At 39.4% G+C, this 25,098-nt stretch overlaps 2 protein-coding genes across 3 annotated transcripts in view; one reads left to right on the top strand and one right to left on the bottom strand.

The window, feature by feature from the left end:
* The window catches only part of ptprea (protein tyrosine phosphatase receptor type Ea), a 130,730-nt gene extending 115,675 nt beyond the window's left edge, over positions 1–15,055 (bottom strand). The window contains exons 1-2 of one of the 2 annotated variants that reach the window (XM_079846055.1): positions 14,921–15,055; positions 14,327–14,546 (exon numbers count right to left, since the gene is read on the bottom strand). The gene's annotated coding sequence lies outside the window, so the exon portion shown is untranslated. Of the gene's footprint in view, positions 1–14,326; positions 14,547–14,920 lie in introns of those variants that run through there. The other variant, XM_079846054.1, reaches the window with a different exon arrangement.
* Positions 15,056–16,444: 1,389 nt separating this feature from the next.
* clrn3 (clarin 3) lies at positions 16,445–24,896 on the top strand. Its single transcript, XM_079846299.1, has 3 exons — positions 16,445–16,754; positions 19,363–19,548; positions 23,691–24,896. Exons 1-3 carry the CDS (start codon positions 16,523–16,525, stop codon positions 23,960–23,962), a joined length of 690 nt encoding a protein of 229 aa, XP_079702425.1. The 5' UTR covers positions 16,445–16,522; the 3' UTR covers positions 23,963–24,896.
* The last annotated feature ends 202 nt before the right edge of the window (positions 24,897–25,098 follow it).

Here is a 25,098-nt window from a genome sequence, read left to right as displayed (position 1 = left end):
GTTTGTCTTTGAAAGCATTCATTAAATTGTTTACATGCGCCACCTGTGACAACTTTCATAGTAGCAGCGTGGCCTTGCTAATTCGGCAGAACAGGGCTGTTTAAAGGGGACCTGTTATGCAAAATTCACTTTTACATGGGGTTTGAACATAAATGTGTTTCGACAGTGTGTGCACACAACCGCCCTATAATGGTAAAAATCCACCAACTCCTTTTTTTGAATCCCCATAAATCATAATCAGTGTCTCAGAATATACCATTTGCAGTTTCCATTTGCAGCCCCGCCCACAACTGCTGACGGACTCCACCCTATTAGCATAGACCCCGCCCTCAGTGAGCCGTACACAGTCCACCATTTTTATCTCCTCGCCAGATAGGGCTGGGTATTGTCACAAATTTCACAATTCAATTTGATTACGATTCACAAGATTTCGATTCGATTCGATTTTCGATTCGTTTCGATTCAATTCAATATCGATTATTTTGGAAATGTATCAGGCACAATACATGGAAAATTTTCTCAAGGAAAACAAATTTCTGAACTAATGTTGTAAACTATGGGAGTCAGTTGATACTACATTAGCCTACTAATATTGAAGGTAAAAATTAACTGATTTGTATACAAACACTTAAGTGACACTAAATTATGTTTGTTTTTTTATAATAATAAAGTTATAAAATTAACTAAATTACATAATCATAATTCTACTCCAATTCATTTTTTTTTCAATATAAACATTTAAATGGTGGCTGTCATAAAAACTTGCCAGATTTATTCGTACATACATTAAAAATGACAATGAATATCCTATGTAATGTGGTGTATATAATTAGCAAAATGCTCCTCTCTAGAGTTATTTTTTCTAGCGGACTAACGAGTTTATGGACACTGGATATGGTTTTTCTGAGGTAAATGTGATGTTACATGACATTGTTTACAAGCCATTTTACTTACATCTTTCTCCGGTTGAAACCATAGACTGTAAAAAAATATGGACATAGTGTCCGTGACGTCACCCATAGGATTCTGATGAGCAGTTTTGAAGCTCAAAGTATGGATGAGATGGCCGTTGAAACACTGATTGAGCTATTCTATGTGACATGATACAGATTTCGGTAAGTTGTCCTGTATCTTTTAACACACTTTCAGAAGCTCATTCGTGTTTATTTCGCGCTGGTACTGGTATTAAGGCGGAAGAGAAGATCCGTTCATGTGCACTCCATGCTGTTCTCTTGAGCTGAGCTGCGGCAGAGCGATCTCGCGCCACAGCGCCAAAACGGTATTTATGTTTTTGAATTTCGTTAAAAAATAGACGCAATTTGAAATCTGAGACATTGTTTCACATCAATAGTAATAAAGCACAAAGATAATTGTGATTTATTGGATGGGAGGCACGCTACAATGTTTATTTCATTCATTAACTAAAAACAGGATGACTATTCGATTCTTTGGATTTAAGAATCAATATTGTTTTATAAAAGTGAGAATCGATTAAAATCGAGAAATCAATATTTTTTACCCAGCCCTTTCGCCAGAGCATTTAACAGCAGCATTTAAGAGAGAAATGTAGGCTATTCTTATTAAAGCTACTAAAGTTATTCAGTCAAGAGCAGTGAGTGATTTTCTGTTTATCTTTTGTTGTTTGATTCATATTATCAGCAGATATAGCAGACCTAATATACACATGTGATTTCTTTACTTGCTGTTTACATTCACAGACATAACCGGCTGTGTTTATGTGAAACTGTGTGTTTTTGACATTACATTTTGTGTATTTGACAGTTTAAGCGCATTAAGACGTGAAAGAGAACTTAGTTTAATTCTCACGGGACGCTCCGTCTGACATCCAGCTTTCTCTGTGCATGCGTGATTCGGGTGTGTGCGCTCAGAAAGCCATATATCAGAAGTTTAGATTAATATGGCTTTAAAATGCATGCAGATAATAAACTTTCATGATGATGAAGAACTGCAATGTCACATGAGCGTGTTCGCGATAAAAAAAAAATTACAGCCACGAGCTGTAAAGGCTCCGCCCTCTTCTTGATAAGGGGCGGGGAGCAGCAGGCCATTTGCATTTAAAGATACATGCACGAAAATTGCATGTTTATCCTTCCACTCAAAAATGGGCATTTACAACATGGTATAATAAATTATCTGTGGGGTATTTTGAGATGAAACTTCACAGAGACATTCTAGGGATACTAGTGTAAGTCTAGATTACTTTTATTATTTTATGGTGCTTTTATGGAGCTTTATTGCCTTTTTTTTTTTGAAAGCACCTGGTCAATGTCCGCTGTATAGGAAAAGAGCAATTTGGACAAAACATCTCTATTTTTGTACCAACGTCATACAGGTTTAGAACGACATGCAAGCAAATTTTGACTATTTATTTATTCATGAACTATAGACCTTGTTCACAGCAGGGCCATCTTTGATTTTTAACGGGAATGAAAGCGAGGCTGTGAGGGATAGACATGCATCTCTTAGTTGCTTGTACTTTTTGGATTGCTCTGTTGACGAAACACTGCTAAAAATATCTTTCCCAAGAAATTTCAGTAGACAAAACACTCCAGACAACATGAGCTGTGGAAAATGATAAGTGATTAAGAGCTTTATTCAACTTTTTATAGCGGATGCCACTAAAAACGCGGCAAGTCTATCCCTCACAGCCTCGCTTTCATACCTGTCATGCCGCTGCTCTGAATAAGGTCTATTCCTCCAAATATCGTTTCACATCTTGACTGCAGTGTCACCAGATTGTGTTATTGCTCTGGAATCTCATGCATGTTCATACAAACTAGAACACTGCCGGTCTGTGTGTGAGCATACGGGCTGGTGTGAACTGTGGGGGTTCACACCACAACAACAGTCTCTCTGGGAGGGGCGTGTAACATTTGCTTTCAGTTCTCACGATACAAAAACATTACCAGAGAGAAGATGTCATAGTGCACTCCACCCTGCATGCACTCACACACGGTCCCTCATCCAAATACTACTCTCATAGGAACTGGGGCAAATATGTACAGTCAGACACACACACACACTCACAAATGAAGCAGAAGTTTCTTCAAAGCCGTGAGATCACCCTACGATCACATTTCAAAGTGAACTAGCCTGCAGCTCTGTCTCTCTCTTTGGCTTCAGAGAGAGGTCATCACGGCTGTGTTGATCCTCACACTGAGACTCTGTCTACTCACAAACAGACGTTACATGTCTCAGGCCTGAGATACTGTTTCTTGCTCGGATTCATCAATCAAGATATCAAACCTGGGGATGCTATGGTAGATGGTAGAAATGTGCCAACAAGATTTTGCTATATCGTTTAAACAAAAGTTTGTTTGGGTCATTAAGATATTTTTGTGAAAGAAATTGATCGTTTAAGCAGCAGGCTTTTGGCCTTGCTGCCCTATCAGGCAATGACTTTGTAGGCAGTGTTTGCGCACAAAGGTACTTCATGAAAATGATTTCAGACAGACTTCTGAGGCAGTCACAATATCTGCGTTTCCACTGCAGGAACTTTCCCTAGAAACTAGGGACTTTGGGCTGGTACACAGTGTGTTTCGACTGCAGGAACCAGGGTCTAAATGAAGTTCCGGGTAAATATTTCCCCCTCAAAACGGCCCTGCTCGTGAGGTAGTACTTTTTCAGGGACTTTCGGGTGTGGGACTTTGGCGCTGAACTTTATGCAGCATTTTGACTCCACGCAGGAGTTTTATTTCAGCCACCATTTTTAAAAGTCTGTTACGGTGCATGCAGTAAGAGTTTATTATTTGAATCAACAATGAAGTTGGACGACAGATGGACCGACGACGAGGTTCAGGCTTTATTAAGATTATATGCGGAGGACGAAATCCAGTGGGAACTGGAAAGCCGCGCGCAGTCCCACATCACCGGACTAATCTTCAAGGTACTAGACTGTGAAACACAGACAGCAAAAGGTCTCGGAGTAAAAAGTTCCTGGGACAAATTGTTCCGGGTAATCTCAGTGGAAACAGGGCTTAATCTACACTCTAATCCATATGAATTGAGTGGTTTAGTCTGAATTTTCTGAAGAGACTCGATCGTTTTATACGATGAACTGATTGAATTTAGGCTTTTATTCACATATAAACATTCATCAGTGCACACATCAGGTGTGGTAAACGGAAGCTCAAGCATGTTCGCTTGACGTGCTTGAACCAATGAGTTTCATTCTTGTGTTATGCAGCATGTTTTAGCTTCCGCAAGAAGTTCTCACGCGTCGAGAAGGTTCAGTTGAGCTTCTGTTTATGTCCGCTGATCAATGCTAATACGTGAATAAAAGCCTAAATTCAACCTGTTTGTCATATAAAGCGATCTTGTCTCTTCAGAAAGTTCGGACTGATCCACTCAATTCATATGGATTATTCTTTTTATGAACATTTTGAAGCGTCAAAGTGGTAGGTGTGTAACCTGTCAATGGAGGGCACAAATCTCTCAGATTTCATTAAAAATATCTTAATTTATGTTTTGAAGATGAACGAAAGTCTTATGGTTTTGGAACGATGTGAGAGTTGAATTTTTGGATGAACGAACCCATTAACTGTTAAAAGCCCTACAATCAACTCAAGCCTTTTTATTGGGGTGATTAAGTAGTTAAAGGGTGAAGATATGTGCTGGGAAATGCATATTGCCCCTCATATTTCTGGGCAGCTGGTAATGATATGACATCATTGGCTCTTCCCCTGACAGCTCAAATTCAATCCAGATCTGCTTCCTGTCCATTCAGCTCTCCACCAGACGCAACCCAAGAGAATCGCACACGTCTCTTCCTGTTCAACCCTGAAACAATGCTATTTTTGAAAGCAATAGGAGAGAACTCTTTAATAGCTCAGTTGTTTCTCCATGAGAGTGCATGGACAGTAAATGGACACTTCTGCTTGAGAAAAAGACACTAACAATGACTACGTTTACATGTGCACCAATAATGCGATTCTTACAATAATAAAGTAAAGGACTTAATCACAGTAAGATGTTTACATGACACATCCCATTTACATGGGATTTATTCTGATTATTCGCTAAGAATTGTGGTTATTTTTCCCGCCACTCTTTGCTTACCCCAATGCATAGCATAAATGATGAACTCACACACAGTAGTTGTTACTAGCCACTGTTTTAACCCACTTAAGTCAAATGCAAAACACAATTTTATGGACATATTGTCATTCTGCGCCGTGATAAGCATAGCAATGTCGTGCTCTTCACACCGTCTCTGGATGAAGATAAAGAGCAGAAACTGCGCAGCAAGTTGTGTTGACAGAGTTCAGCGATTCGGAGTGGAGGTAAGCATTCAGAATAATGTCATGAGTTCATTCATGAAGTTGTGTGAACAACACACATTATCCGTGGGCGTCCAAAAACATGCGCACTTTGGTCGGAGCGGTAATGCGATTAAGGTGTTTACATGCCTATTTGTTGAGATTAATCTAATAGTTTAAAGTGACTATGGTTACTACGATTATGAGCTTAAGTTTTATCTAAGTATTGTGTATACATGAAGTAATGTTTAATCGCAACATTGCCAAATATTGTGCATGTAAACACATTCATTCTCATCCATCTCCTACAGAGGATCAAAAGATATCAAGGATTTCCCAAACTCCAATTGGCCAAATATCAGTATGCAATCAGAAGTCAGAATATCAATATGAATTTATGATTTGTCATCAAATTGTTCCAAAACCAAATTATCTGACCTAGTACCCACATTAGTTTTATATCTCTATATTTAGTTTACGTACAACTGTCTTATTTGTATATGATTTTAATTAGAATAACTTCTCTTAAGTAATTCAAGGAGAAACATTTAAGACCACGCTGAAACCTGAATGAATAACTCAATAACAAAACTGAAAGTCCATGAATGAACCAGAACGAAAGCAATGAAAAAAGCAACCTCTGAGCAATAAACATGTCCTCTGGGACGTCCCACGTGTGTTCACAGCCAAACACCAGTTCTTCTCAAAGACTTCAGACAGACAGGTTGCAGATTCCCGTCACAACAATACAAAGACAAACCAGTCCTCATAGATTTACATAGTCGCCCACTAACCGCTTAAACCACTGCTGATTCCAATCCACACCTCAAATATTCCAAGAATCCGAGTGTGTCCTCGGGTACACAGGACGCGTGCGTCTTATCCACTTGCGAGTCAGGACAGGCTCAAAGCACAGGCCTCGGAGTGAGGGACGTGTGAAGAATACACACACACGAGCAGCAGGTAGAGCCGTGAGGTCGTGTTTGCACAGCTGAGTAACAGGAATCTCGTAGGCAAGCACGTGTTGAACGCAACCCAGGGACTGCTCAGCAGATGCTGCCACGCCCTGTCAAACACACAGTCCTCACCCTCCTCCATAAACCCATTACAACTCTAACCATTTCCTGAAGCTCTTTCTAGTGTCACAGAAGTGGATGGGCACCAGATGTGTCTATCAGAAGAGCTTGATTGAATGTCTTCGTTCTTCATCTTTCACTAGCTGTCGCATTCACAGTTTTCTTAGTTAAAGGGTTAGTTCGAAACTTCTGTCATTAGTTACTCACCCTCGTGTAGTTCCAAACCCGTAAGACTTCCGTTCATCTTCAGAACACAAATGAAGAGATCAATGTTTATATGTGAATAAGTTTAAATTCAATCTGTTCATCATATAAAGCGATCGAGTCTCTTCAGACAATTTGGACTAAAGCTAAATTCATATGTATGAATTCATATTCATATGTAAATTCATATGGATTCGTTTTACGATCTCTTTATGAACTTTTGGAAGCGTCCAAAGTGGTAGTTGCATAGACTGTCAATGGAGGGACAGAAATCTCTCGATTTTAGAGGGGGATAGTTCACACTGAAATGAAAATAAAGCCATCTTTTACTCACCCTGCTGTTGTTTCAATGCCCTATGTCCTTCTGTCTTTTTCTCTTCCATATAATGGCAGTGAATGGCGACCAGGCTAAAACACAACGCACGCACTCACAGGAACGCACACAGAGTAACGGCCGAGCTCAGTATTTTGACTGAATAATACGGTTTCTTTCTATATATGGCACGCTTCTCACTGTATCATTGCGTGATACTTTTTTTATCCTTTTTGGGTAACACTTTACTTGAAGGGGCGTGCATAAACCTGACATGACACCACTCATGACATGACACATGAGTTTTTATGCATGTTCATGACAACTGTCATTAAGTGTCATTCGCTCATTTATGTCATTTTTAATGCAAAGATGACATTATTTGAGATGTCTTTGTTATGACAACTTGACATAAACCAATACATCATAACCTGTCAGTGTCTTTGTCATGACAACTTGACGTAGATAGAAGATCGAAGGACATAGGGCATTGAAACAACAGCAGGGTGAGTAAAAGATGGCTTTATTTTCATTTCAGGGTGAACTATCCCTTTAAATATATCTTTATTTGTGTTCCGAAGATGAACAAAAGTCTTACTGGTTTGGAACGATATGAGTAGATGATGACAGAATTTTCATTTTTGAGTGAACTATCCCTTTAAGGATTTAAACAAACCCTTGACACTACGGATTAAGCTTTGACACAATTCCTGCCCCGACTAAACCACAGATGTGAATAAAACCTCAAATTATTTACGTTTACTTTTACAAAGACATATCGCTCTCAGAAAAAAAGGTACAGCACTGTCACTGGGGCGGTACCCTTAGGTACAAAGCGAAAAGGTACATCTTTGTACCTTATTTACCCCTAAATGGTACATCATGGTACCTTTTAGCTTTTGTACCTTAGGGTACTGAAAGCTTCATACCTTTTTTTCGGAGAGTGAAGGTGGGGGAGGGAGTTTTTGTACACCCTGGTAAGCAAGCACCTAGCAACGCCCTAACAACCACCCAAACACTCGGCATCCACTCAGAGTACCCTAAAAATGAACAAACAACCATCTTGAACACCGTAGTAACCAGTCAGAAAACTACAAATATAAAAATAAAAGCTCATTCCAAACTTTTATAATATATAAAATAAAGTTATCATTTATTTACTGAAACAAAATATCGACACACACAGACAGCAAAAGTTATTATTGGGCTAGATGAATCATTGAAATTACGATATCCACTTTATTATTTATATAGCACAATAAAATCTGCTGTCATATTATTCTAATTTACTATGGCAGTCCAAAACCAAAGTCTGTATTAAATGAAAACCATTTAAACATTTTTCCAAAGTCCCCATGCTTTGCTCAAACATGTATAAATTTCTCAAGAGGAAAGGCTTGAGGGTTTTCTATTTTCACATTGTGGCATCCCAATTTATTTTTAAAGATAAAATGGTTCATGACTTAACCCTCAGAGCCCGACGGCATCGCCCACGACGTCACACGGCACCTCTGATAAATATCTATATTATTTCATGAAACTTTTATCGATTTTCTTACCGTTTTTTCCAGCAGAAAGCTAACGAGCTAGCCATCACGGGGGTGTCTTTGGTGTCTTTGTAGCCTTTACAGAAGGTTTTCTATCCAGCCTGGAACATGTGCATCTTTTTGGAGTTGTTCAGCAATAAATCAAAACGCTTACATCCAAGATATATCCACTTGATGTCCATAATTTATAAATTTTCCTTCATTTTTGCCGCTAGCGCGATGCTAGCTGCCATTTTGGATGAGGGTTTGACCAATGACAGGCTGATCCGTCATCCACGTTGGTGTGCGTCATTACGCATGAACCACAGCGCTGTTATTGTGGAGAGAGAGAGACGCACGGCTAGTAGTGAGGAGAGAGAGAGAGAGACGCGCTGCAGTTTTTAGTAGTTTTGTGGAGAAAGTTTGAGGAAAAAGTTTGAGGAGAAGTTCCTGATAGGAACTGTTTTGAGGCTTGGCACCAGTAAATATCCAAAATCCAAAGAGGCCAAAAGCGCCTGGACTTTTTTTGGAAAAATGTAAATAGTTTTGGTTCTGTATAAGTTATCATGTTTATTCCTGAGTTCCAGGACTCTAAAGACTTGAACAAACTGTTTTCCAGAGGAAATATGCTTAGCTTTTATTTATTTGTGTGTGTTTTCAATAAATATTTGAGTGATTAAATTTCCGTTTTATGTTTTCATTTGTCTTTATGGTCCCATAACTTATTTTACATTCAGGTGACATCAATGCAACACAAATATACTGACAGAGCAACTTGTCTTGAAAAAAAAGAGGTGTGTCAATTGTCTGTGCACAACAGGGTTGATGTTTTACAAGCTTTTTTAGTAAATAACACCAGGCGGAAAATTAATTGTAAAAATACCCTTAGGTCTTAAAGGGTTAACTGTAAAATTTAAGAATGCTGTGATGCACAGTAACAAAATGCTTCAGAGATCAAAATGGACATTTGTTTCATTTCCCATAAATAAAGCCAAATGACAGAACCAGACAAGAGAGAGAGGCCGAGGAAGAAAGAGAGAGTACGAAGAGGTTTTGGGTTTGCCTCACAGGAAGTTGCCTGTCTGCCTTTCTTCACTTTCCTGTGTTTGAACATACGAGAATAGCCGAGCGTTCCAGTAAATGAATACATGCCCAAACAATGTGCTGGATCTTCCGTCTGCTCTCTCCTGTGCTTCAGGAGACAAACTCAGAGCCAACAAAGTCGAGACGCATTTTATATCGGAGATTCTCTCAATAACATACACAATTAAATACTTTGTACACTAAGAAATTTAAAGAGAAATACGGACACATCTGATCAGTGCATTGCCACAAATCCTGCTGGAGTACAAGATTCCCATTGACTTTATTTAGACAGCTTAATTCTCTCAATTACAAAAGCAAACAAACTTCAATCCTGCTAATGAGCCTTTATTCCTGCTCTTCCTGATCGTTTTGCTCTGCACTCTTTACACAAAGCACCAGGCCTTTCTTCTGACCCTGACAGATCTAACGAGCGCCCAACAAATAATCGGTTTCGCCCGCTAAACTGCAACGGCTTTGGACCAATTAGCTCCTACTGTTACCCACAAGCAAAAAAAACTGCTTCAAAGAGAATATTAAACACAATAACACCGATGAGAACACACAACACAACAGGGCACTACAAAAAAAACGGATGTTCTGTATCCCTGTGCACATTTTAAACTACTACATTATTAAATGAAACACTTGCCAGTTAAAACAGATTCTGTGATTTCTGTTATAAAGGAGGAAACCGGTACAGTGCATCTTTTTATATTCTAGGTTAAGAAAAAAGAAGTAAAACTACAAGCACCATCTGTAGTACACAGATGACCACCGAAAATAATTCTGATTCAGTTTGCAAAAGCAAACAAAAAGGCCTTCACATAAATCTCTATTGTACTTTTGCCTCATAGACTTCACCTGTAAGTGACTTCCAGATACTGAATTGTATTTAAAGGGTTAGTTCACCCAAAAATGAAAATTAGCCCATGATTTACTCACCCTCAAGTCATCCGAGGTGTATATGACATTCTATTATATTAAAAATGTTCTGGCTAATCCAAGCATTATAATAGCAGTAATAGTTGCTCTGTTTTTGAAGTCCATAAAAAATGCATCTGTCCGTCAAATAACGTGCTCCATGCGGCTCCGGGGTGTTAATAAAGGCCTTCTGAAGCGAATCGATGTGTTTGTGTAAGAAAAATATCCATATTTAAAAAATTATTTTATTTTTTTCTATGGCTCTGCATCAGCTGTCCCTCGCGCCATCACTTCCGGCAAATAAGGTCAAAATACATGTAAAATACCGACGCGATCATAGATATATACATAGATTCCTCATCAGCGCCTGCGTGGATCGGTCGAATGAGGCATCTACGTTTATATATCTTTGATAACGCCAGTATTTTGACCTTATTTGCCGGAAGTTATGGCGCTGGGAAAACTAGATGACATTCGTCTGATAAGAGGTAAAAAAAATAACATAAATGCTGTTCGGTTTCTCGCAAAAACCGATCGTTTCGTGTCTTAAGACATCAATGTTTCGACACGAGCCGCATGGTTTAATAAGGATTTCTATGTCTCATTGCTCTCATACTCTAAAATATCCCCATTGACATGCATTATACGACTATTACACTGCAACGGTTGGAGTTAAAAATCTTCATTTGTGCTCTACTGAAGAAACAAAGACACCTACATCTTGGATGCCCTGGGGGTAAGCAGAAAAACATAAAAAAAAATGTTTTTGGGTGAACTATCCCTTTAACTCAGAATAATCCTTGAAACAATTGGAAGACATAAACAGATCTGAAGTACTTCAGGAGGAATCAAGCATCTGTTGAGACTTCTATTTTGTACAAAAACGGCACATGTTGACAGAAAGTGCCTTTATCTTGAGGAATTTTAGATAAGAATACAAATATAATCCTTGAGAAGATGATTTTTGTTCTTTTCCAAGGGAGACGGTGTTCTAACCCACTCTAAAGTACAGTACTCGAGTTTATCATCAGGGATTGTTACCTCCATGAGAAACAATATTCCAAACTGCATCCATAACATGCTATTTTGATGCATGCGAGTGTGTTTGACTTGTACCAAATTATACTGATCTGATACTGAAAACTTTCTTCAGTTAAAGCTGCTGTCCGTAACTTTTTTGTGTTCAAGATTTACAAAAATGAATTAACTTATATCGTGATACAGTTTTCTGCCATATCACCCAGTCCTAAGACAGCTGCAGCTCATACAGAACGCCGCTGCCAGGATTCTGAGCAGAACCAGAAAATACGAACACATCACAGCACTTCTCAAGTCTTTACACTGGCTTCCAGTTACATTTAGAATTGATTTTAAAGTACTGTTACTTGCTTATAAATCGCTCAATGGCCTAGGACCTCAATACACTGCAGATATGCTGATTAAATACAAACCCAACAGATCACTCAGTCAGATCATCAGGATAAAGTCAGTTAGAAATACCAAGGGTTCACTCAAAGCAAGGAGAGTCTGCTTTTAGCTATTATGCCAGCCGCACTGGAACCAGCTTCCCCGAACAGATCAGATGTGCTCCAACAGTAGCCGCCAGTGATGCGCGGGTCAATGTATAAACAACCCGCACCCGACCAACGTTTTCAACTAACCCGCCCGCAACTCGGACCGCAAAAAAAGAAGAAGAAAATATTGTACCCGACCCGCTTCCTGACCCGCATTTTTTAAAAGTAGTAAATGCTCATCGTAGCTCATTGGGCCATTGAGAAAATGTTTCAGGCCCTGACGTGGTGTGCTCAGAGGTGCAGCAGCGAGAGCAGGAAGTTCTTGCGGCGGCCCATCATTTTCCATTTCAGCTCCAGATGCATATTATTGATGAACGCGATGTTTATGTTTCGACCCGGCTTGAAGAATTCATCAGCCCACATTTGGAAAACATTTGGAAAAGTGTGAAAGCCCTTAGGAGCGCAAACTGTTATTTTTCTGAATGCTGTATGATATAGCCTAGTGTTATGTAATACAGGCTTGATTTATTCATTTATTTCGTTTAATTTTCTTAACAATTAAGATGCTGCATGTGTTTATCCAGTCTAATCGAAGTGTGCGTCTCTCCCCCGACTTTCCCAACAAAAATCCCGCCCCCTCTCAGAAAATACATAAAACTGACTTTAAATGCGTTTAAAAGTAGCCTATTAAAATGGTACAATGGCATTGCTCAGTCCAACGTTTTGGGAAATCGGGCATTTTGTCCCGCGTCAGCATTTATTCAAAAGTTAATAACGCTCAACATTCAAAAGGTAAATAAGGATTTATTGACGATCCGACCGACCGTGACCCGAATATCATTAAAAATATTTTTGGATGACTCGTAACCGCGGGTAACCGCGGGTGGCCGCGGGCACCCGCTCATTTTGGATCAACCCGCGCATCACTGGTAGCCGCATTCAAATCCAGCCTCAAAACACATCTGTTCAGCTGTGCATTTACCGAATGAGCTGTGCCACTGGACGTCCGACTGATTGCACTTCATCTTATCTATGTATCCTCTTTTTATATCCTCTTTTAATTTAAACTTGTTTTTATTTTTGGTTAGTGCTGTCTGGTTGGGAGAGTTGGGAAGCGAGACGGTACACTATATGGCACCAAAAATGGTTCTTGGCTCTTAATCATAGGGGAACCTTTTTTAGTGCTATAGCACCAATTTTGGTGCTTCAGTGGTTCTTCAGCAGTTCTTCAGAGGTGCTATATAGTACCTTAGTCAAAGAACCGGTGAAGAACCACTGAAGCACCAAAAGTGGTGCTATATAGCACTAAAAAAGGTTCCCCTATGATTAAGAGCCAAGAACCATTTTTGGTGCCATATAGAACCTTTTTTTTTAGAGTGTAGTGTGTCTCACAAACCGAAAGTCTGATTCTTCTGTTCAAACAGGGGAGATCTGAATTTAGTATCGTTATTTTCTTTCTTACACATGGTATTTTTAGTTCTTATGCATATGTTGTGATTACTCTATCAATATTTTAACACCTTTTCTATGCAAAGCACTTTGAATTACCATTGTGTATGAAATGTGCTATATAAATAAACTTGCCTTGCCTTGATATTTTGTTTTCTATTGTATTAGCCATACTTTGCACCGCAATATGCCAAGAACACAATATAAATCGTTTAAAACCTGATTTAAAGTATGCTTTCATTTATGACTAACATGGTTGCAGTTACCAAACTGACTATTAATTAAAGTGATTCGTTAAAAGAGCTGACAATGTGCCTGTCCCTAAACCACACTCATAATGTAAATGAGTCAGTGAATACTTCGAACGTGAACTACGTGCACATCTCACCAACAACAAACAGACTTGAGATGCACTTCTTCACAAATACTTTGGTTCTAATTCTGTCTCTGGCTGTGCCTCTGTAAGACACCTACGCTCCTGAGGACCGCATGCGTGACATTCCTCTCCTCCGCGTGCTCACTTTACAGATCTGCAGGGATGGAAGTGAACAGTGAGTCCCACCAAAGAGCCCGTCCCAAAACTCCACATCTCATCATTGCCCGCAGCTCGTTCCACTAACCCACATTGCGAAGAAACCTACGGATCACTCAACCCAGGTTCCCAACCCAGCCAACGCGCTCCATCATAACCCGAGATCCTCTGTTGATCGTGAGCAGCATGGACCAGACATGCAAATGCATGGATAAAGATGAACAGAAGACGTTAGAGAAAACAAACCAATCTCAAGTGCTGGCTGCATGCGAGTATTTATGGGTGTATCAAACGCACCGGAGCGCACAGTTCCTTTACGCGCTCCAGCGTACTGAAAAAAAACAACATTCCTACACATGTGCCACATTTAATGTTGCAGTTAAAAACCTTTAGATTCAGATTAAATAACCCTCGTCGTTCTCTTACCGTGAAGTCCAACACGAATGCAGTTTTTTCAAGCGCAAGGGTGATTATGATCCGGGAGTCGGGAGCGCAGAACGCGCCGGGCGGCTGGGTGAAAGCTGACCGCTGCTGCTGCTGGAGGAAACAGGAGGATTTGTGTTGATCTGCAGATTTACTCCTCTGTCAGGGGTTCACCCGCTCCTCTGGAGATCTCCGTGAGCTCAGAGCCGCCTAGCGACCATTTCTGAAATCATACGAACAAGCGTGAGTCCAAAGCGCAGCCTCAGCCTGACAATCAAATGCTGGTGTTGCCTATGGCAGATATGTTTTCTTCCTCTAGGGGGCGCGCAGTGGCTCAAAAAGCTGAACTCCTCCAGTGAACTCCATTAAAAGAGCTCTTTTTTATTATTTTATTTGATTTTTTTATATGTATTATTATTATTTTCACATTAAAAAGTAATGTAACTAGTCAAAAATTAAGCTCTGCTTCTAGTTCTGTCTCTAACTTTCTTTCGGGTTCCAGTTTCTAGTTGAGTAAAACGCTTTTCGCGTGAGAAAACAAATTATTATTATTTATATATTATGTAAACATAATTTTAGTTCCGCCTTTAACGTTACCTCTGTTTCCGATTTTAGTTCTGTCTCTAACGTTAGTTCAAGTCTCTGATTCTAATACTGTGGCTGTCTAGTTCTCTAGCATCTCTAACATCTGATGTGAAGTTGAGCTCGTTGTTTCTTGCTCGGTCGAGGTGTTTCTGTTATTTCGAAATATCCGTATATGAAAAAACAAATTGGGAAACCTCATCCAGTATTCACAAACGACTGTGATTGGTCCATTCTGCTCCGCGCGAAGAAAAACAACCGGTTCCACGTGACCAACAGAGCTCTGGCTTTCCTTCAACAGACGTCTGGACAATCATTTATACCTGAATAATTACACTATATTATTTAACTCAAACTACACAGTGAATAGAAGAACAGGCAGAAATAGTGAAATTATTATTTAAATCGTCAACATTTGATAAGCCCCGCCCCATGTTTGCTCCCACTCTTTCATGCGCCTACCATTCTACACTATTATTTAGTTTCTATTAGTTTTACAGCATCTGTTCAGCACAGCAGTTATAAAGAGCATGCTTATGTTGTGCAATCAACGCAATTAAATCATCAGCAGCCACAAATTTTTTTTTTAAAATAACTATTTATGTAAAATAATTCAGTAAAAGTGATTAAAGCTATAAATAAGTCTAATGTTTAATCTAATCTAATTTAAGAATAATTTTGTATCTATACCTTCACAATGCTGGTTTCTCAGCTTGAATGGAAGACAACAGGCGCCATCTGCTGGTTAAAAGTAAAACATTTTACTTTATTATGTTTTACAGGTTGTGTATCGTTATAGTATAATATACTGTATTTCACACACTTTCTGATCCTACTATGTGTGTGTGTTTTATATGTGGGTGTGTTTTAATAGCCATGGTGATATGGTATCACAGGAGAACGGACTTTGGACATCTTTTAATGCATCCCAGCAAATCTAAATATAGACATCAGGAAATACACAACATTTATATAATATACAAACATGTTTTCTTACCTGATGAGTATGTAACCAATTTAGATATGATTGTTTGAAACATTTGTTTAAAAACGATGAGAATATTGTTCTCTCTTTGATAATATATGAATATCACTGCTACTGTCATATGGAATATTACTGTAAGGATCATAAATGTTAGACCCAAGTCCATCCCATTCACGTACCGTGATAAAATTATAAGGGTCCCCAGCGGTAAAGCAGGGTCACAGGATGATTTCTTGATCTTTTCTTTCGGATCAAACTCACGTCACTCTCTTTATGATGTTGTGAGCTCCAATATAATTGCCATGACAACACGAGCACCGGTCCGTGACTGTACAGACGATTACTTTATGACTTTATTGCCCTCCATGTGATGAGCTTCATTATGAGCTTATCTGTGATCAGCTCTCCCCACCTCAGTCCAAACCTTTTGCCATTACGAGGAAACACCTGGCTGCTGGTTTCAGATCAGTGACAAAGTGCAACCTATACAACACCGTTTATTACCCACCAACACCTCCCCTCATCCCAAGTTCTCCCATTTTCCAGCCACAAAGCGTCAGGAATCAAAGGGTCGGCTTGACAAGCTAAACAATTTCTCAGCCAAGGACCTAGAAAAAAGCACCACAGTTACAATGCCGTCCGTGGAGAAACTACTGCATTTCTTGTCAACTTCTTTTATAGTTGCAGCTGGAGCGGCTTTATTGGGTTTTGGGATGTCGACGGATTGGGCCAAAGCAGAAATGGCCTGCGCACCGATCGGTGACCAGTTCAATGGATCCTCCAGTCTCAAAATCGGCCTTTTCAACGGCACAGAAAACAAAATCGACTGCCCCAGGATTTCCAGACCTGGAATAAAAGTGACTGGTGAGCTTCAAATAAGGCTTCAATTGAATGTTTGCATGCTAAATTACGCAATTTGTATGTGTAAAGCTATCATAAGATAAAGGCAATAGACAAATTAAGCTCATGTAAATATAGATAGATAGATAGATAGATAGATAGATAGATAGATAGATAGATAGATAGATAGATAGATAGATAGATAGATAGATAGATAGATAGATAGATAGATAGATAGATAGATAGATAGATAGATAGATAGATAGATAGATAGATAGATAGATAGATAGATAGATAGATAGATAGATAGATAGATAGATAGATAGTACCCATTGACTTCCATAGTAGGAAAAAAAATACTGTGGAAGTCAATGGGTGCCGTCAACTGTCTGGTTATGACATTCTGAAACTCATACATGTTTGGAACAACATGAGGGTAAGTAAAAGATACATTTAAAAAAAATTTTGGGTGAACTATCCCTTTAATACCAAAAAAACCCAATGAAAAGGCTGATGGACTAAAATGACCTTTGGAATTTTCAGGAATTAGAACCGCCATTCCATATAAATCACATGAGAATTTTATATTTACTGGAATTCGTCAAATGTTATGTCACTTTATTTAAAGGAACATGCCGACTTTTTGGGACTTTAGCTTATTCACTGTATCCCCCAGAGTTAGATAAGTCCATACATTGGGCGGTATGGCCACGTTACTATGGGCAACGCTAGCAGACAGAGCAAGATCCGTGCCTAATACAGGGGGGCCCAGTGGGCATTGGTGCAGTCACCACCTCTACATGGGGCACGTCTCTCTGGATCAGTTATCTGTTTGTCTGAGTTAAAAGTCTTAGGAGGCTGTGAGACGGGTCCAGGGGGCACCGCAAACCTGCTCTATCTCTTCCATCTAGGCAGTTAGGGATTACGTTATATATATTTTATAATTTTTTATTTTATTCTCTTATATTTTAATTCCATTTCTCTGTAAAGCACTTTGAATTGCCACTGTGTATGAAATGTGCTATATAAATAAACTTGCCTTGCCTTGCATACCATTCTCATCTCCATGCGTGCCATAACTGTTTGACCCACTCACCGATAGCCTAGCTTAGCACAAAGACTGGAGGTAAATGGCTCCAGCTAGCCTACTGCTCAATAAGTGACAAAATAACACCAACAATTTCCTATTTACATGTTGTGATGTGTATAGTTACTAGGGATGCCACAATTCCCAATATAATATTGAAGCGTTCGGTACGGTTCAATACGCACCTGTGAATTGCGGTTTTTCGGTTTTGCATTTAATTAAGTATTTTTCTACAAATTCTATCATTTGCCTCCATCCCAATATACTGAACAACGCGAAATACATTCACATCACACGTTAGTGGTAGAGTTATACTCACGGAACACTATAGTAATTCACAATCATGAAAGTTGATTATTTGCATGCGTTTTAACGCCTTGTCGGCGTGTGCGCGGTTTTAACATGTGCTTTTCCGAGCGTGCGCACCAAATGCTTTTCAAACACGTGATTACTGGACTAAGTCGTCTTACTGCGCTAATACTGTCAAATACACACAAGGTTTACATAAACACAGTCGGTTATGTCTAAAGTGAAAGTAAAATCGTGTGTGTCTGTATATTAGATGCACGGAGGTCTTACATTGACAGCAGGCAGCCTAGAGCCCTAAAATCTTATATATATATATATATATATATATATATATATATATATATATATATATATATATATATATATATATATATATATATATATATATATCATACAATACACAAGGAAGTTGAAGTAAGGATTTTCAATTATTTTAAGTAAAATAAATAAAGAGTATTGCAATTAAAAAATAGTCTTTTTTCTCCTTAAGAAATATGATTGTAATATGATATATAAAATAATTGACAATGAGAGAAGATGAGGGTGAAGGAATTAATAATTTTTTTTAATTTGTTCATGTTTAACCTCTTGCTGTTCCTGTCGCTTAAGAATAGAATAGCAAAAAACTGATGTGACAAGCCATCAGAACCGAACCGAACCGAACCGAACCGAAAACCGTGGTTAAAAACCAAGGTATGTATTGAACCATGGACTAACTGTATTGTTGCATCCCTAATAGTTACATCGTGTACGAAGACCGACGGAAAATGAAAAGTTGTGATTTTCTAAACCGATATGGCTAGGAACTATACTCTCATTCCTGCGTAATAATCAAGGAACTGCTGCCGTACAATGGGTGCAGCGGCGCAATGATATTACACAGCGCCATATCGGCCTAGAAAATCACAACTTTTTTGTCGGTCTTAGTACACGATGTAACTATACATATCACAACATGTAAATAGGAAAATGTTGGCGTTATTTTGTCACTTATTGAGCAGTAGGCTAGCTGGAGCCATTTACCTCCAGTCTTTGTGCTAAGCTAGGCTAACGGTTGATGCGTCAGACAGAGTTATGGCACGCACAGAGATGAGAATGGTATGTATGGCCTTATCTAACTCTGGGGATAAGGTAAATAAGCTTAAGTCCCAAAAGGTCGGTGTGTTCCTTTAAAATCAACGTTTCTTGCATTCTTATTCTCCAATTGTCTCCAATAGTCTTTTCTCTTTCTCTCAGTGTTTGAACGTCTGGGGAAATTAGCAGGAGCTCCAATCATCCTGCACGCTCTGGTTGTCATCCTGTTGGGCCTGGCTCTTCTGGGGTCTGCAGGCAGTATTCTGGTCGCACTCTATAACAGCTTCAGTAACCCTTATCAGACCTACATGGGACCAATAGGGCTATACACGTGCAGTGGACTTAGTGGTGAGAAAACATACACCATGTCACAAACCAAGAAATCTGAATCTCAAACACTATTTTGCTTGCGTTTGATTAGAAATAGTGCAGAATCTCACATATTTACTCTTCAATTTACATTTAGATGTTTACATTCTAAAAAACACTGGGTTGAACACAACCCAAATTGGGTGGTTTTCAAGCCAAGGGCTGGGTAAATGTAGGACAGAACCAAGTGGCAACCTTCCGTTCGCTCTTTTGGATCCAACACCGAAGTGACATAAACTGCAATTCATCGACTGGCCACTAGGGACAGGCTCCAAAAGGGAGCAGAATCTCATTGAGCCCCATGTTAAAATGCCCAACTTTACAGCAGAAAAACACATGTTTACAGTCCGGTACAAAAAGTGGTTTGGTCTATACGGCTAATTTTGCCCTTCATGACAACTGTGAGGGGGGTGAATTGTTTTATAACTTATCAGTTTAAATTAAATTAAGCCTTAACGTTCTACATTTTGAAAACTTTTTACTATAATACTAACTTTTTTACTTCATACGTGAATTAATGTGTACGAATTAACTTAAATCCTCTGAACTTTTTCAAAATACTCTACACAACCACTGGCTTGCATTATAATTCCTTTATTTTCGATCATATTTTACAGTATAGCATATTTTATATCGTTTTTAATACATATAGCCAACCTTTAAAGGGTCACTTCAGTGATTAAGCATTAGGCTTTGTATCAGTAAAAACCCGGTAGTATATTTACATTATGGTACTTTCCCCCCTCATATCCCCCTGAGACGAGAGAATTATGCATTTTATTTCTCGAAAAAATCCTCCGATGACGCAAATATCGTCATTTTGCGTCATCTGAGGATTTTTTGGCCAGAGGCTAAAGACTACAGCCAATAGATGGAGCTGTTCCGCATGTTATCAACCCGCCCATAGGGGAGAGATCTCACACACAGAATGTAAGACACAGACGGCCTGAACGGACAATTATAACGGAGCGCGGTGCAGAGTAAAGTGAGTGTTTCAACTTTTCAATGAATTCCTGTGATAGTTTAGTTTCCTTATGCGATCTGAAAACGTGCCAGACTGGCGCTTAACGTTACCTCAGCTCTTCGTGATGTAGGAAATCTGACACTGCTGGGTCTGTGACTTGACTTTCATTCGGCTCACTCACACTTTATTAAAAAAGACACGCTCAGTTTTTAATTGTAGTGTTTATTCTCTATCTGAACGATATTATTGTATTACTATGAAGATCAAAACGACGGTGTACGGAGTGGCCTCGTAGGGCAGCGAAGCAAGTGCATTCTGGGAGTTGTTGTCTTTCATCCACATGAGACAAAAATACATTTTCTGTCTTTTCTTAGTCTAGAAGGCACCAAATTCAAAAATAATTTCACATTTCTGCTGCATAAATGATACAGTTTAAATACAAAGCTTAATGCTAAATCACTGAAGTAACCCTTTAAGCTCGTTTAACAGATATTAGAAGTAAAAAAGAAACATTTAGAAGTCTCTGTTGTCCCGTTTCCACCGTAACGCCGCTGGATCTCGTGCCGGTATAACGGAGGCCTGCTAGTAGTCGTGCGAGTAAACCTCACTCCACTGATCTCTAGAGATGCTCTAGCGACTGACGCAAGAGGTTGCAGCCTTTAACCTCCTTGTCAGAGCGTCCGACTCTCATGCCGGCGGACCCGGGTTCGAGTCAAGTCGAGTCAAGTCAAGTCAAGTCAAGTCAAGTCAATTTATATAGCGCTTTTAACAATGTAGATTGTTTCAAAGCAGCTTTACAACAAAATGGAAAACAGGAAAATAATGCAGCATAATTTTATTCAGCTGTATAGCCATTCTGGAAAAAACGCTGATGTCATCAGTTCATTTCAATTATCATACAGTGACAGTGTGGGCTTTAGATCAATAATTCGATCAGTAATTTAGTTTAAATGGTTAATTTAGTTTATTAATTAGATTTATTTCGATGTTTAGTTGAAAAATTGTCCCCAACTGAGCACGCCAAGCCAGAGGCAACAGTCCCACTTGGAGTGGGCGGTTTGAACAGGGGGGTTACACCAGATCTAGTTTACACAAAATCTACTCAAACACTGGGTTGTTACGTCTGACCCAGGATCTGGATAACACAAAAACTACCCAAACACTGGGTTGTTACGTCTGACCCAGGATCTGGATAACACAAAAACTACTCAAACACTGAGTTGTTACGTCTGACCCAGGATCTGGGTAACACAAAATCTACCCAAACACTGAGTTGTTACGTCTGACCCAGGATCTGGGTAACACAAAATCTACCCAAACACTGGGTTGTTACGTCTGACCCAGGATCTGGGTAACACAAAATCTACCCAAACACTGAGTTGTTACGTCTGACCCAGGATCTGGATAACACAAAAACTACTCAAACACTGGGTTGTTACGTCTGACCCAGGATCTGGATAACACAAAAACTACTCAAACACTGGGTTGTTATGTCTGACCCAGGATCTGGGTTACACAAAAACTACTCAAACACTGGGTTGTTACGTCTGACCCAGGATCTGGGTAACACAAAATCTACCCAAACACTGAGTTGTTACGTCTGACCCAGGATCTGGATAACACAAAAACTACTCAAACACTGGGTTGTTACGTCTGACCCAGGATCTGGATAACACAAAAACTACTCAAACACTGGGTTGTTATGTCTGACCCAGGATCTGGGTTACACAAAAACTACTCAAACACTGGGTTGTTACGTCTGACCCAGGATCTGGGTAACACAAAATCTACCCAAACACTGAGTTGTTACGTCTGACCCAGGATCTGGATAACACAAAAACTACTCAAACACTGAGTTGTTACGTCTGACCCAGGATCTGGGTAACACAAAATCTACCCAAACACTGGGTTGTTACGTCTGACCCAGGATCTGGGTAACACAAAATCTACCCAAACACTGGGTTGTTACATCTGACCCAGGATCTGGATAACACAAAAACTACTCAAACACTGGGTTGTTACGTCTGACCCAGGATCTGGATAACACAAAAACTACTCAAACACTGGGTTGTTATGTCTGACCCAGGATCTGGGTTACACAAAAACTACTCAAACACTGGGTTGTTACGTCTGACCCAGGATCTGGGTAACACAAAATCTACCCAAACACTGGGTTGTTACATCTGACCCAGGATCTGGATAACACAAAAACTACTCAAACACTGGGTTGTTACATCTGACCCAGGATCTGGATAACACAAAAACTACCCAAACACTGGGTTGTTACATCTGACCCAGGATCTGGGTAACACAAAAACTACCCAAACACTGGGTTGTTACATCTGACTCAGGATCTGGGTTACACAAAAACTACTCAAACACTGGGTTGTTACGTCTGACCCAGGATCTGGATAACACAAAAACTACCCAAACACTGGGTTGTTACATCTGACTCAGGATCTGGGTTACACAAAAACTACTCAAACACTGGGTTGTTACATCTGACCCAGGATCTGGATAACACAAAAACTACCCAAACACTGGGTTGTTACATCTGACCCAGGATCTGGGTAACACAAAAACTACCCAAACACTGGGTTGTTACATCTGACTCAGGATCTGGGTTACACAAAAACTACTCAAACACTGGGTTGTTACGTCTGACCCAGGATCTGAGTAACACAAAAACTACACAAACACTGGGTTGTTACGTCTGACCCAGGATCAAGGCTACACAAAATCTACCCAAACACTGGGTTGTTACATCTGACCCAGGATCAAGGCTACACAATATCTACCCAAACACTGGGTTGTTACATCTGACCCAGGATCAAGGCTACACAAAATCTACCCAAACACTGGGTTGTTACGTCTGACCCAGGATCTGGGCTACACAAAATCTACCCAAACACTGGGTTGTTACGTCTGACCCAGGATCTGGGCTACACAAAATCTACCCAAACACTGGGTTGTTACGTCTGACCCAGGATCTGGGTTACACAAAAACTACTCAAAGACTGGGTTGTTATGTCTGACCCAGGATCTGCGTTACACAAAAATAAAAAAGTAAAAGTAACCCAAGATGTTTTAGAGTGCAGATATTTAAAACGGTAGGTTTAAATGATAATAAAAGTGGTTTTATGTGTCTTTTCTCTAGTATGTGTGGCCAGCCTGGCGCTGATTCTGTATGTGGCGAACGCCTACCTTGGCCAGATGTTCGAGACGCTGGTGAAAGCCGATGAGCCCAACGTGATGTTGAAAGATGTAAAAATTAACCTACAGGTGGGGTTTTTCCTTCTGATACCGTACATCTGCTTCCATGTGGTCGCCATCCTCGTGGTCTATCTGTACACCCACGCCGCGTACACACGCCGCAAAGAGCAGGAGAGGCCAACGGAGGATGCGCCGAAAGAGATCATGATGTACTAAAGAGAAAACACAGCAAAAATCTGTTTAAAGGCTCATTCACACCAAAGAGGATTGCTATAACGTTAACGATAAAGATGCAGTTTTAAGAATCATCCTGAAAAACAGAGACATGCCACAACTGTAACGATAACCGAACAATAAAAACAATATTTCTTCCAGCCGATGAATCAAAATCCACCCTGTTTTGAAGAGCTTGAGCACTTAAAGCGGCAGACGACAAAACTGCAGCCTGTGCTTTTAATAAACAGAATGTTATTGTAATATGGTTGTCGTTATAGTTATTGTTCTTGGTGTGAACGGGTCTTAACGGGAGATGATTTTCAGACCTGAGCTGATTTGAGCCCATTATTTTGGAACTGCCACATTGAGTCAATTGCAGATCTGAACTTGTGTTTGCCAATTGTTTTAGTTATAGGCTATACATACACAAAGGCCTAAAAGTGTTTGTACTCTTAAATCACACTAAAATTGTCATTGCATTAGATAACAGCATCTCATAGGCCTATGCTTTTTGCGTTTAATGCCATTTGTTTTCATGTTTTTGTCTGATACATGTTTTAGGTGTGACTTAAATGTTCAAATATTTGTATAGGCCACTGCATATATTTTATTGCACTTATGTTTTAGAACATTAACATCAAAAAACATTTATAAATGTAATTCCCTTGTCTAGCTTTTCTAATAAGAACCTAAGCTCCTTTGAATGAATGTGTAACTTAAGAAAACATAGTTAAATTTTACTTCTATCAGTTAAACTTTAAGTCTTGCATATTTTATAGATGTGAATATATTTAGTGCTTACACTATTTATCTGCTACGCATCAGCTTTTGGAGCAATATATTACAATTCTGTTGTATAATACATTCCTCAAATATTCTGTAAATATTATATTTTAATAAAACATATTACAATAATAAATCTTTTTAGAGTGATGAGGATCTTGTGTTCATTTTTTAGGCTAAAACACACAGGCCTGGTTTCACAGACAGGGTTTAGATTAAGCCAGGATTAGGCCTTTAGTTCAATTAAGGCATTTAAAGGTGCAGTGTGTAGTATTTATGAGGATCTATTAACAGGAATGCAATATAATATCCATAACTATGTTTTCAGTGGTTTATAAAGACATTACATAATG

The sequence above is a fragment of the Gobio gobio genome (genome assembly GCF_949357685.1).
Source record: "Gobio gobio genome assembly, chromosome: 20".
Taxonomy (NCBI): Eukaryota; Metazoa; Chordata; class Actinopteri; order Cypriniformes; family Gobionidae; genus Gobio; species Gobio gobio.
This window is presented reverse-complemented; position numbering and strand designations above follow the sequence as displayed.